Source organism: Pleuronectes platessa, chromosome 22 (assembly GCF_947347685.1).
Source record: "Pleuronectes platessa chromosome 22, fPlePla1.1, whole genome shotgun sequence".
In the NCBI taxonomy this organism is placed as follows: domain Eukaryota; kingdom Metazoa; phylum Chordata; class Actinopteri; order Pleuronectiformes; family Pleuronectidae; genus Pleuronectes; species Pleuronectes platessa.
In genome coordinates, this window is record NC_070647.1 from 2356721 (window position 1) to 2370909 (window position 14189).

Genomic DNA, 14189 nt, shown 5'->3' on the forward strand with positions numbered 1-14189 from the left:
CTGTAGTTTTCACAAGCTTATGAGTCAAGTATTAAGCGTATTGGTATTTATGTTCAGGACAAGTGGTAGCCGCACCCCTCAGTTAAATCAGGACAGATTTAAGACAATTTGCCGTTTTAGGATTGTGGTGTCTAACATTGGTTGGACAGGTTCTGAGAACTGTGTGTCCTTCTTGTGTCAGCAGAGGGAAAGTGATATTGATGCACTGCATGTCTCTGTCAGCAGTCTCTGTATCTATGTGCCATAATAACCTCTGTTATCTCAAGGAATTATTTGTGACACAGCAGGTTAACAAGGACAAGTGACCACTTCTCTTTACACACACACACACACACACACACACACACACTCACACTTGCACAAATTCCATTGGCTTCAAAGACCTTTATTATGAGGTCAATGTTCTTGGTGTTCTCAAGCACAGCCCAAAAACTTAAAATTGATACAGTGTCCACTATGGCTGGGTATTGCCTACAACTTCACGATACATATCACGATACACGTTGCTTTTGAATAATGACCATGTCCTGCACAGAATTGACTACAACAGTTGTTCTTTATTATTCCATATAACAGCAAAGGCGAAGTCTTAGGGATCGCACCACTCAAAATACTTAAAATTCTGGCCATTAAAAGATCTTAAAAGTAAAATAAAATAATTATCATTCTAATCCCAATATTAAAAAAAGGCAATGCACAGAAAGGATCTTTCGCTCACGCATCTCCTCCCAAGATCCCCGGATACGGTGTTTTTAATTTCCCTCGTAAGTGCCGAGTCTATTGCTTGAACATGAGCGCAGTTGCACATCTGGGCATGCAGCGTGGCTATAATGTTCTTCGGACATTACGAGTGTTGCAGCTTTTAGCGGCTTCAGGGCTTCAGCCTCATCTTCAGCACAGGCCAGGTCCGCTTCAGTTAAGGTCCACAGCTCCTTGGTATTCTTCCATACCTCAGTGGAGAATAAGTAAGAAACAGTGGGCGTCTCGAGTGCACGTTGAGCGGCCAAATTCAGACTGCGAGTAAAGCATTTCACGTGCAATAACTCGGCCAGTTTTTCCTGTGTTTCTTCCTTGCTTTTTTTGAGTTGAGACGTGTGCTGTTTTTGCCTACGCTGCCCCCTTTGGCATTATTGTGCATTGCACCATAAGTGAAGTTTCGTTTTCAAGATGGCCGTCAAAGCATTTGATTCCGTATCGATACAGTAGCATCTGCATCGATGTGTGCATCGGCATGACGACGTACGATATATTGCCATATCGATTTTTTGAGCACAGCCCTAGTGTCCACCATTGATCTATTGCTGTACAATTGATCATATATATATAACCATTGATCATTGATATCATAGACATATAATCCTATATACTCTACTTCTACGTGTAGTCATATTGACTTCTGCTGTATAATTTTACTTCAGTATGTGAACTTAAGGGCTGAAGGTTATATGACCTGTGTTGTTACTTATTGTAGGCTGATAGATTTTATTTACGGTGACAACTTGTGGGTGTTGCCAAAGCTTTATCTTTACAATCTACTTTGAGTTCTGAAGAAGACTCACTAGTACAGTTATCTTATTAAAACTGAGCCATTTGATTCTTTTGCAAGATTATCGGGCTGATATTAACTTAGAATTTGTGTGCAGTTGAACACACTGGTTTGAGAGTGAACATTTGACATTTTTTGATAAAAGCATCATTTTTGTTACAATTTGTAATCACTACTGGTGTTTTCTGCGTCCAGTTCCATATGAAGAACCAGGAGAGCAAAGCAATTCTGACACATATTGTACCTTTTGGTTGTTTATTACAAATGGTGACAAGCAATATCAAGGTATTCTATGACTGTACATTTGTCTCATATTATGCTAACCAGGGAACAACACACACTGCTGCTTACAGAGATATAACTCAATTGTCCTTGATAGCACAAAACAACATCCCACAATAAAAAGCAATAAGTAACCATCTCCATGTGCCTACGATATCCACTTCAACAAGTCTTTGAAAAGTCTACAATAAGTGCTCACCTTGAACTTGCATACATTCAGGTGCTGTTATTTTTCCCTTTTTACAAGTGATATTCAGAAACTCCCTCGCCCCATTTCATCTTCTCTGTGGTGATCATTTTAGTTTACATTTAGTAAGCTGCCCAAAATACATAAATTTCAATGTTAATGAGTGTAGATCCGGTCTTTCTACCATGTTTAAAAAAAAAAAAATTCGTAATTTCTCTGTTTGTATAAACCGATCATTGTATATTAACAGACAACACATCTCCCCTTCGTCCCACTGTACATACATAAAGCCATAATATCTGCACAGTAGTGTTTGTGGGAATGAGCCACTATCTCAGCTGTTCCTCAGGATTTTGTTGTTGGTCCCATCTGTCAGCAGGGGTGTGTTACGAATTCTGCAGCTATTCACCAGGGGGCGTCTCAAGTGTTTTGGCTTCACTTCTGGGGAGCAACCATGTTGTCCATCTTTTTTGATACAGTAATTGGCATAAACAGTTCTCTATTATCTTTCTCAAACACTTTCTAGATTGTAACTCCCAGTATAATAATTCCAATTTCCACATATTTGACATATATACATTTGAATTACTCCGGATCCTGTGTGGATAGACATTTTTGTCTTGCTTCTGTGTCCTCAAAGGTCACCTTCTTGTTTCTCTTGGGGTCAATCCATGAGTTATGGATGACCACATTGTTTGGTGTGGGGTCAGCTTCAACTACAGACACAACCCTCTTCTTCATTTTGCTCTTCAAAACCTTTTGGAACTTCTGCCGTGTGAAGGCATAGAGGAGAGGGTGAAAGATAGTTGTCCCATAGGCCATCACCAGGAAGCCCAGCCGGAGGCGTACAGTTAAATCACTGGGCCCAGTGCTGAGGATGATGGTGTTGAGCACAGTTATTGGAGTCCAGCAAAGTAAGAATGTGGAGATGATAAGAAGAGACATCCTGAAGACTCGCTTCTGTCTCTCCCGTCTTTCCCGATGTCGTTTTACTGCTCGTCTTAGAGCAATAATGACGGACACTGAAGCCCGCATGCCCAGAGGTGCATTTCCACCTGCCTTCACTCCTGTGCTGCTCTGTGAAGCATCAGTCGACTCTGCTTGTGTCGCAGTGCTTAAAGAGATGGTGTTTTTGCTCTTGTGCTTTTTTTTAGGCAAGTTCTGCTGAAAGCGAGTCCCAATACGAATATTAAGTGCCTGAAGGATTTTGTAGTAAGTCACCAGCATTACTACAGCTGTGAAAAAGAATATAGGGATCTGTGCTAGCAGGTGATAGTACAAACCCATCTCTGTGTAGTACTCGTTTGTATGAGTTACTTCGACCACAGCAGTCTGGTTCAACAGGTCTGAGCCAGAGTTGATGAAGAAGCCTACTTCCACGAAGGGAACCAGGACACTGGAAAAGGATAAACCCCAAATAGATCCCAGGAGAGCTACTGCCCGGCTCATCGTAAGCACACGGTTTGCTGGCCGCACTGAGATATCATAGCGGTCCACAGTGATGGCAAGGACGTTAGCAGCAGTAGCTACGCTTGCAAAAGAAACACAGGCCTCATGGAAACAGCACATCATGGCTGTGTCTGCCTCCGAAGGAAGTAGCACCACCACAACTGTCATTGGAATGCAGCATACACATACCTGAAAACAGATAGGAATTCAGGTCACATCCCAAATTTCCATTTTTAATCTGGTCTTAAGACCAAACCCAAACGGCATTCAGTTAGTGTGAAATATTTTCTGCCAGAATTTACACATGATATACAAAAAATGCATTTGTGGTTCATAATAATTCAGTAATTGCATTCCTTTGTGCCATACTAACATTTGTAATTAATGAAAATATCCAATACAAAAATCAGGTTGTATACATTCTGTATATGAATACAACACCAGTGTAGCTAAATCCTACTAGAATTATAGCATATATTTTTGTTGTTTATGGCCTCAGGGAACGACTCCTGTGTCAGAGCCCTGTCCATACCTGGTTCTGGGCTTCATTATTTTTTTTATACTACAGTCAAGGAGTCCCTTAGACGGAACTACTGCAATTATTACTGCAATTAAAAGTAGTGTAGAGGTATTGCCAGTCTCCTTGTTGTCATAAGGTCACCAATGATAGTAACTGCATTTACTGCAAGATGCATCTCTGTTGCTTTTCTTTATTCATTTGCTCCTTTCGATTAATTACATACTTCATCACCACGGTTGCTCATTTAGCTCATTGTCTTGTCAGTGCATAACTGGCATAATCAACAGGGCTCTGTTGAAAACATCCTATCAACAGAGCAACGTTGTACATTATTTGCAGAGCTAAGCCACATGCTGGCAAATACCGGTTTTGATTACATTGCGGATAATATTCACGTGTTGTGTTTATCACTCCCTGACTTTTACATGACTTGAGTTCCCTCCCATCTAGTTGAAGACTCTCCCTTGTTGCCAGTCACTCAGTAAGTGAAGGCTAGGACCTAGCTTCAGTTTAGCACCCAACTGCTGTATGTTCAGATGTATTTGCTGTGGTAATCAGATTAGCCATATGCAAACTGGGTGGACAGTATGATTGCTGTTTTGAATTAGGATGATATATGAGAGCATCCTTTAATTAACACTTGTGCCCACAGATGGCACTGTTCGCTTTAAATCGCTGTTTGCGGAAATAGCTGGTGAAAGAGGTCTGAACTCACCAACACGTCCACCACATGCAGGTTCATGGTTATGATGTTCGAGACGGAGCTGATGAGGTTCTGTTTCATACAGTAGAGGACTAGCACAGTGAGGTTTGAGCTCAGACCCAGAACTATCTCCAAAAGCAGGAAGCCTGTCAGAGACACCTAGCAACATAGTGAGAGAACATGATGGAAATTATGCCAGGGCTTTACATTTTTAAGCAACAATTAATAAAAACATGGAAGAAAATGTCATCCTACAAGGTTTTATAAAATATGTTTTCATAGTTTCTCAAACTTAAATTTTCAACCCTTTTATTAATTTTTATAAAAATATAGTAAACATTCACCTGCTCGTAAGCAAAATGTTTCAGTGAGAAGCAATGTAGGAAGTGTGTGAGAGGCTTTCCCAGTACCTGGAAGCTGATTGGGTAGACAGCCTCAGATGAGGTCATGTCAAGGTCATAGGGGTCAGCAGTGTCAATCACAGTCATGTTGCTCATGGTGGCTGCAGAGATCAGCATGGGAGATGTGTGCATTATCCTGGCAGGAGGAAGATGCCTGGAGAGCAGTTTGAACACAATTTTGTTATTGTTACTGCTGTACATTTCAACCAGATACATTTTTTTTTAAGTAAAGGTTTGTTTACCTTTTACCACTCCACTGAGCTTGCTGCTGACATTGACCTTTGCTCTTTTTTGAAAGGTATTTACAATATTTGAAATTAGGGTTGGGTTAGGGTCAGGGTAATGCTAGGCTGTCATCAACTCTCTGTATATATATTTTATCAAAATTATGAATTAGAGAAAATAATTTTAATTTTTCTATTACTTTCTGCAATAGAGGCTGAAAGCTTGAGCTTTTTCTTCTGAATTTTTAAGTATATTTTTTGAACAGAGTGTATTTTTGAGTCAGAATCCTTTGCATATTAAATAAAGTTATTATTATATTAAATTGTTGCGATTTCTGTGATAAGATCACCTTGTCCGAAAACCTTAAGGCCCTTTTTTCAGAGTGGTTTCGCACTTAAACTCATGTTGAAGCAACGCAAGGGCGAAAAACGAATCAAGATATCCACTTTGTATTTTTTTATGGATGCAGATTGTTTCCTTGGAATCATCAAGGCATACAAAAACATAATTGCCGAACAAGACCTGTGACTGAAGTTTTTTCCTGGCAAATTTGAAAAATGAGGTCAGGTACAAATGGGTTGTGCTAAAATTGAGTGCTTATCAATGGTAAACAACAAACAGGTTTTTCAGATTAGACATGTTTCGTGTACTATTCGCACAGTCATTTGATGGCGATACCGACAAAAAAAGCACCAAACACGGTATTCTTGATTGTAGAATCAGAATCCCATTACCACTAGTTATACTATTGTATGCCATAGAATACAAGTGCTATATTGTCGGTTTTGGGTAGAAAGTGCCATAATGTTTTTTATTGTACACAGATTTTATTACCAGAGTAGGTATGTAGGTGAATAAAACAAACAAATCCAGAATGATTAAAATGAAGTTGAAAATATTGAACAGCATCTGAAATTCGGATATGCCCTCTTTCCAACGTTGGACCTTTCATCATTTCCTGAAAAAGAGGTGTTATGAGCACAACCTTCTAATGTGCAGAAATGAGATGTAAGCAGGGGCTGAAGTTCTCTCTTTTTTTTCATGTATACAGCTGAGTAAGACGTGTCTACCTTCAGGTGTGGTTTGACAACAGATCAAGCCACTGGGTTTCTAATCTACCGATAAAGGGGCAAGACTTCGTCTTTGAATCAATGCCTCAGAAAGCCATTTGAGACCCTTGGATTACTTAGTCTTAACAATCCAAATGCAAGAATACTCGTTTATGTGGTTGGACTAAAGATAACTAGGTCAAATTGAGAAATCAGAATCGAACTCACCACTCCCTCCCAGCAGAAGCTTCTCCAGCTCAGCAGCTATCAAAGTGGCCCCCAAGGAATTTGCTGGAGAAGGTCAGAACATCCCTCCATGTTTGACTTGACCAGCTCAGTCTGTAACGCAACTTGATTCGTACCATTCTTCTGTGAACTTGTCGATATTTGACACAACTTGAAAAGTCTTCACTGAACTTATGCTATGGAAATACTGGCTCCACTCAGGCGAAGGGAAGGGGCTGGTTGTGAAACCCCGAAAGCAACACACGCCTACCCCTCATTGGGGAGCATGTGGTTAGCAACATCACTGCAGGGAACTACAATCAATGCTTTCTTTCATGCAGACCTCTGTCTTCTCATTGTCTGTTGTGCTTGAATCACTGCTTTCAGTGTCATCCCCGCTTGAAAATAATGGCAGCGCCAGAACAATCCTCCTCTCTCGACTACTCTACTTTTCAGGTGTTCTCATTCTTCACTTTATCTCCCTGGAGATGGTGCTCCTCACGATATGGTCCATAGCACCATGTCAGGTTTGTGATTTCATATTCCATAGAAGTTTAACCGGGGGAAAGTGCATATGGTAGGCTCCAAGGTTAGAGGCAGACTTTCACCAAATGTCACAAGATTGGATGTTGGTCATATAGAGTCATTGGGGATCATCCAAAGAGACTCTTGGACATCCACAGCTTTCTTACACTAACTTCATCCTTCATAGGCTGTGAGAGAGGAATTGTTTGAAACAGAGAATTACTTTATGTCCATTTGGTAGCATCATCATCATCATCATGGTCTCCCTTGTGCTCTTCCTCCATTACAATCCATTATCGATTCTGCAGAGGTGAAGAATAAAAGATTTCATTAAAGTAAAGAAAGAAATGTTTCACATTATTATCTGATAATTTCTCTCTGGTTGACACAATGCGTCATTTGTCTGGCATCTAATTTTAACTCATTAATCCTCCCTTGTTTCTTGCTCTTTCTGGACTGGATGCCTGTCTCTGTGAGGACTTGTGCTCATGTTGGTGTGCATGGCAAATTGGTTTTGATGCTTGCCTTTTGCCTTTGATGGTTCTCATCATGTGTTTTTCATCAAATGAGGGCTGAACACTGGATCTCTGCAAGACTCGGGATTGAGCTGGATTGTCTTGAGATTTGCAAGTAGAAACAAAATTTGGAAGCTTGTTGTGTTTAGACATTGACCAATAACTTCAATAATATTGTTTTCTTATTGGTATCTAAAGAAAGGAATAGTTTATAATCTAAGAATGAATTACCGTTCCTGTTTACATATCCTAATATCTATAATGTTATTGACCGGTATACACATTTGTATTTACACTTTGCATTATGATTGTGTGCTGTTTGAAGTAAACACTATAACAATGCCATGCTCAATCAAGGAGTATTTTCCAACAACTTGTAAGGTAGTTATGTGTACTCTCCCAATGTTTTTCGGTTGTTGGCCTCCATAGGAAGATGCATAGCCTGTGGCCAAAACATGGTACTGGAGTGTGTGATAAGTTGACAACTGTGGGCATACTCTAACCTTAACCACGCAAAATGTTATACCTAAACCCAGCCAGCCAATCACGTCCAATCTCATGGAACACCAACAACCGTCAGCATGCCTACTAATTTCTGGCAAAACCCCTAGATTTCATGGCTGCTTTTGGTAGCATTTACATGAAGTATATCTCCAATAGGAGGCCTAGGTCCGAGTTAGGTGTCAGATAACACATTTGCAGAGATTTTAGTAATCAGTTAATCATTGCCATTGATTAAGCAAAATTGAAAAGCATTCCATAATTTCCCCATTAGCTTAAAATTAGATTATATCATTGACTACATCAATGTAGTCTCACATAGCCAGACTAGGGCTGTGGCAATAATCAGATTTTGATGGAAATCATATCCTCTCCATATTAAGCATATAATAATATTGTCCCTCCCTCTTTCTCTCTAATAGAGTGGTAGAAGCCGTGTTGCAGAAACCTCTGGATTATGCCTCTAACCTCTCTCTCTCTCTTTCTCATTGACATTGGAGTTTAAACCAAAAGTTTAATGTACATCCACAAATAACAACAATATCAAGCAGACAGTGGGATGTTCTCTCTCTGATCCTCTCATTCCATTTTTTATCAGCAGGACTGTGTGTGTGCACGTGTGCTCAAACGTGAAACTATAGTGGGGCACGGGAGCTGTATTTTCATGAGCTCAAAGTCTTTGTATTGTCATCTAGCAATTACTACTAAAGGTCCGCCTAAATATTTACTTCGTTGTTGAAAGTGAATAGGCCTGCATTGTTTAGCATTGTCAATGTAATCAGAACATGTAATTATTCTAATTGTTTCAAATGACGCAACATTGGTAACATTATTACACTCGCACATCCAGATCGTTTTCTATACATAAACAGTCACCAACATATTCAAAAAAAGCAGCAATATGTACCAATTACACATTTTTTTAAGTGCCCTGAAAATGTGTCAATTTTTCATGTTATCTACTTATTTTCTAGTTCAGTTCAAATGGAAAAAATTACAAGAAATTATTAAGTGATTGATGGGTGCAGCCCTAGTAACTTTTTGAAGAATACAATGTTTCCCTGTGCCCTCTATCACTTCTTCTTGACCTGATCTTGCACTGATTACCTTTAGCTCTGCTTCTGTGTATAGTCCAAAATTAGAAGAATTTATTCTTTACATAAACTGAATTCATGGCTTAATAGTTCACATTTAATCTTGTTCTTTTCTTTTATCTGTATCTTTTGTTACATTAAAAATATCTGTCCTCTGACTGACCTCACTAAGGACACATTTTAAACAAGTTCTGTCTGAAGTCTGATTCATATTTTATTCTAAGAGCTTTTCTACAATGGGAGAGCTGGTCTGTTTGGGAGGCAGTGAAATCAGCTCCGCCTGTGAAGAGCCATGTTCCTTGTTGTTTGACAGCCACTCATTTTGTGTAATTATACACCACTTAAAAGCAATCTGCGTGACCCGTGGGCTCAACAACATGCTGTGTGTTTGCCTCGAGCTGAATGTGTTGATTTTACTGAGCCTCCGTGCAACACATTCACATTGCCTCGCTGTCGGCACACCAATAGCGGTGCTGCTCTACGACTGTGCCGTGTGTCAATTTACCTCCAGATGAAGACCATTCCTCAGTGATCCTTGGGTCTGCTGGAGTTGACTGAAGGGCTGAACAATCTCAATTCCCTAAAGCGGTGTAGTGCTCACAAGTGATAACCCCGATTTCATTTAGCCGTCCATCATTCGGTCTCACACCACACTGTTCAGTCATTTCTGGATGGAAATTGGACTGGTAGAAAGCATGCAGCCACAGAGCCTGGAGAGACGAAGGAGATACTGACACCGCTGCTCTGCCTCCCCCTCTCTTCTTCTCTGCTGCTGTTCTGTCTCTGTCCTGCTTCCTGCCTCTCTCGATCTGCCTTTATTAGCCCTCCTACTCATCCCTTGCTCCCTCCCCCTCCTTCTCTCCACTCTAACACCATCTTCTCCTCTTCTCTTTTTCCTTTTTACACCTCTGTGCAAGACTAATTGGACTCATAAAACAGATTGAACATCGTATTTTCCCCTCATTTCTCGGGTGTTTCTTACCTTCTTTTGACATCTTTCTTTGTGTTTGTTGCTAAACATTATCTAACTTCAACTCTTTTCTGAAATGCAAGGACAACACAGATCTTTTTTTGCGCCACATTTCCTTAAGTTTGTTTGCCCTCAGTTAAGGGCACAGGTGGCCATGACAATAGTAATGGCAGCATCCTCCCTCGCAGGACTTTGGCCACTCCTCCACTGTTTGTGTTTGCATAGCAACTGCCGGATGGTACATGCTTAATCGTCCCAGTCTGGCTACCAATGGAGCAGTCACCATTTTGCCCTTATTGACTGGTGAGCCTATATGGTAGCTAGTTGTAGGTAGATAGTGAATTGACTATCAAGGGCAACTTCACAATAACAGATCCAATGGTCAAAGGAAGCACATAATGATAATTCAGTAAAAAAATCAAATCTGTTTTCATGTGTCTCATATACAGCGATAAAACAAGAATACACAATTTTGTATCTCGGCTCCTCATATCTCACACTCGCTTATGGCATGTGAGCAGAGAAACACCTTTAGATCCTGTCTCTTTACTGTCACGTGCAACTCAGTGGGGGGCATGTTTTCCTCGAGAAACAAGTCTTAAGTGAGAGCGAAATAGATGCCAGATAGCTGGATCATGGAGAGGGAGAAAAAGACGATTGCAGCCTTTATTCTTCTGAGCAAACATGAATGCGAGATAGGAAAATAAATTGAAGACAGCTCACATACTGAGAGAAACCCTTTTTTTCCAGAAACAATGATTATGCATTAATATTGCAACATGATGTTTTTTCTGCTGGCAAACCTAAAGGCTACTAGCCCTTGTCTAGTCACCAGCTGTGCACATGAGTGACAACCAGTTCATAGATGAGTATTAAATTGATTAAAGAGCAGTCATAAACCATCATGCTGCCTCGGTTCCTGAGTTACTCAAAGCATTACACAATGATTCAACCACAGCTGCCCAATTAAGTGTTAATTTAATTAGTAAAAAATATTCAATAATGATTAAAATAAGAAGCCAAATTAATCGTACACATCTTAGCTCCATAAAAATGGGTTGGGGGTTAGAAATGTCCTGCTTTTCACTCGTTGTGTCATAATAATAGAAAATGAACACTATATTTGTTGGGGATTCTATTTGATATAAAATAGTCAACATGACCTGATAATGGAATAGTTTGCTATAGTTACTAATAAATTAAGATATGGAAATTATACATTTTATTATTTAGGTGTCCTCTGATAAACTAGTTAGTGAATAAGGCTACAATAAGTTGCAGCTGCTTCACAATAATTCTTAACAAGGACAGAAAGGGGATGATTATAACATACTGTAAGCTTATTGCCATAGATGTTAGTCCAGGTTGGTGCACAGTGGATGATCCCTGTCATAATGTTGATGGAGCTAGTGCTAGTTGGAGACCTGATCAGGGAAACCCATAAGAAGCACAAAATATCCTGCCTTTTATGAAAAATTAGGTGCTCTGTGCTTACATAATGTGACTTATGTTCAAAGCAAGTAAGGAAGGAAGTGGATAGGGAAGGAGTATCAAACATGATAAAAAACTGAGCACTCAATATCTCTGATATCTGATTTCAGAAAGTACAATTTCATTTCATTGTGTCTTTAAGCAAATGCACACATTGTCATATCATCGTTTACACTAGTTGTGACACAGTGCAGTGGCACAGCCGCTTCTTTATACATGAGACTGTTTCAGACATTCTTGTTCTGGAAAGCTAAAAAAAAAAAAAATCCTGCATAAAAAAAACTCATGCTTTGTTCTGGCAGAGTTCTGTTTTGTACACAGATCATTCTAGACTAAAAAGTTGTCGGACAATGTGTGTTCTTTCAAAAGTTAAGCCTTAAAAAATTCAATAATAATTTATTATACTTTAATCAATTGGCTTAGGAGGTCTTGAATGCTTTCACTACATTTTATCCATTGTAGTTGCAGCGAAGCCAGTCTGACTGCAGCCAGTAGGTATGTTCACATAGAGTCTTATATTCCTAGAATTATCCGTTGTATATAAAGTCCTCCGTCTTGACATCAATTTGAGTGGGGGCATGCATTTCGCCATTTACCGAGATAGCTGTTTCCAAACTGTCCTCTGCTGAGAATTTGCGCTTAATGCAAACTCTAAAGCTGAACTTGACTGGATGGCCAGATGGCAGGAAAATAGGGAATAACAACAACAGCACTCACCATCTCCCTTTCATTGCTTCAATAAGTAAACGCATCAAAGAGATAAAATGGCCATCAGTTTTTAGATAACTTCTTCACCAGCTTTTTTTATGCAGCCATAATGCATTATGTGTCTGGTGTATTTTGTCTATCCACTGACTATGCAAATTATACCTTTGTCTACTTTAGCTTATTCCCATCCACCACCCACTCTGCTGATCTCCTCAATAGTTCTGATGTTGGTATGTGAAGGCTCTCGTATGGGTTACCTGCGATGATTGGTAATGGACATCTCTTGTCCAATGAAGATTGAGCTGATTGAATTTCCACAGCATTGAAAACGGGCACATCTGTTCCCCCTGGGAACCAACACACAAGGCAATGACGATATAATCTCATGGTCTAAAGCACATGGAGCAAGATCATTTAGTCCATGTCTGAATCCACTTTTGTGAGTTTAACAATGGAAATGTTGCAGCACCAGATGCATGCTTCAAAGGGATTCATGCAGCGTCTAAATCAATCATGTGCCGTCTCCCATTCCCTTTAAAAAACAGGTACACTTTTACCTTGATATATTGCTTTTGTAATGGCAAATTTGCTAGGTGGTAATATATGTGCTAATTAATTGTGCTAATGAAATAATCGATAATTAATACAAATTCTAAAGAATTATTTTCATACTGAAATACAGTGAAACACTGCAATATTGGATTCAGACCAATTTTTGTTGGTCGCAAGTGCAAATGCTGTCTGCTGCATCAAGATAGATGTGAAGCCCCAATGCAACTGACCACAGCTCATTTTAAGACTAAAACACCCATTGGTGCTCATATGGATACAAGCACATTTTCTATGAAAAACAACAATTGAAGCTAGAAAGGAAAAGTGTGTGTGTGTGTGTGTGTGTGTGTGTGTGTGTCCCTCTGACCATGATATAACACAAGTTAGAAAGGACTAACCTCACCTTTTTCCCCTCTCTCTTACAAACATATCTAAACACGCAAAGGGATGCTGGGCTCAGCTGTTCCATCGTGGTCTATGGCAGGCTTTGTTCTTGGGTTGAGGCTTTGAGCAGATTGCTTTTGAATTGAATGTGGCTTCTGTCCAATTCCCCGATCCTCTGTGTCTCAGCCCGCCACCTGCCTGATAATACTCTCCATCTCTCTGTCTCTCTGGGAAGAAGAGCAAACAATGTGCTACTCTAGACAAATAGCACATCTAAAATGGTTTGCTATCAGTCCCAACACTCCACACCTCTCCTCTTATAATGAGCGGCTGATTTCCCTGAATCGTTTTATCTTACTGTTTTAAAAAACAAATAATTTAAGATAAGGGCTGAAATCAAAAGTGGGTTGGACTTGAGACAAAAGAAATGAACAAGAACAGGATAAAGAAAGATTTCATGTTTCGATTTCATGGAAGTACAGTTAACTGTTTTATTCATATCAGTAAAATCAACTGCAAACTAACATGTATCTAATTTTAGAGGTGAGACAGATCATCCCACTGTATCTTGAAAATGTGTCTCTTGTCACCTCTTCGATATTGGAATTTGGGGGCAGATATCCAACTATACCTGTAACCTTGAGAAACCAACAACATGACAGTCACATGCAATGATTAGCCATGTATGTAGAGAAAATACCTTTTAAACTACTCTTTAAATTTCTCTTTTTATTGTTCACACAAATACATTGCAGTTCACACTTTCCCATTCAAATGGCATCAGACTGTATTTAGTCTGCTTTTCTTTAGTACAAATTCATGCTCACAATGGACTACCAGGGATGTTGGATGTCCATGTTAA

The 14189-nt window shown here is 39.6% G+C and overlaps 2 protein-coding genes across 4 annotated transcripts in view; one reads left to right on the plus strand and one right to left on the minus strand.

The window, feature by feature from the left end:
• Positions 1 to 14189, plus strand: part of cog5 (component of oligomeric golgi complex 5) — a 55986-nt gene that overhangs the window by 12951 nt on the left and 28846 nt on the right. The window lies entirely within an intron of this gene.
• Positions 1289 to 9995, minus strand: LOC128428566 (G-protein coupled receptor 22). Of its 3 annotated transcripts, XM_053414774.1 has the most exons (5): positions 9728 to 9995; positions 6591 to 7414; positions 5098 to 5242; positions 4700 to 4846; positions 1289 to 3653 (listed from the first exon to the last, which is right to left on the minus strand). In XM_053414774.1, exons 3-5 carry the CDS (start codon positions 5218 to 5220, stop codon positions 2601 to 2603), a joined length of 1323 nt encoding a protein of 440 aa, XP_053270749.1. In that variant the 5' UTR covers positions 5221 to 5242; positions 6591 to 7414; positions 9728 to 9995; the 3' UTR covers positions 1289 to 2600. The 3 variants fall into 3 exon arrangements, with proteins under 3 accessions (XP_053270749.1, XP_053270750.1, XP_053270748.1); XM_053414775.1 differs by lacking the exon at positions 9728 to 9995 and having other exon boundaries at positions 6591 to 7415; XM_053414773.1 differs by lacking the exons at positions 6591 to 7414; positions 9728 to 9995 and having other exon boundaries at positions 5098 to 5438.

Excerpts from the sequence above, each read along its gene's own strand:
- LOC128428566 (XM_053414773.1), bottom strand. The coding sequence starts at position 5,304 with ATGTATCTGGTTGAAATGTACAGCAGTAACAATAACAAAATTGTGTTC. Across the intron at positions 4,847-5,097 it reads TCTACCCAATCAGCTTCCAG|GTGTCTCTGACAGGCTTCCT; the intron begins GTACTGGGAAAG and ends CTATGTTGCTAG. Across the intron at positions 3,654-4,699 it reads TGCATGTGGTGGACGTGTTG|GTATGTGTATGCTGCATTCC; the intron begins GTGAGTTCAGAC and ends ATCTGTTTTCAG.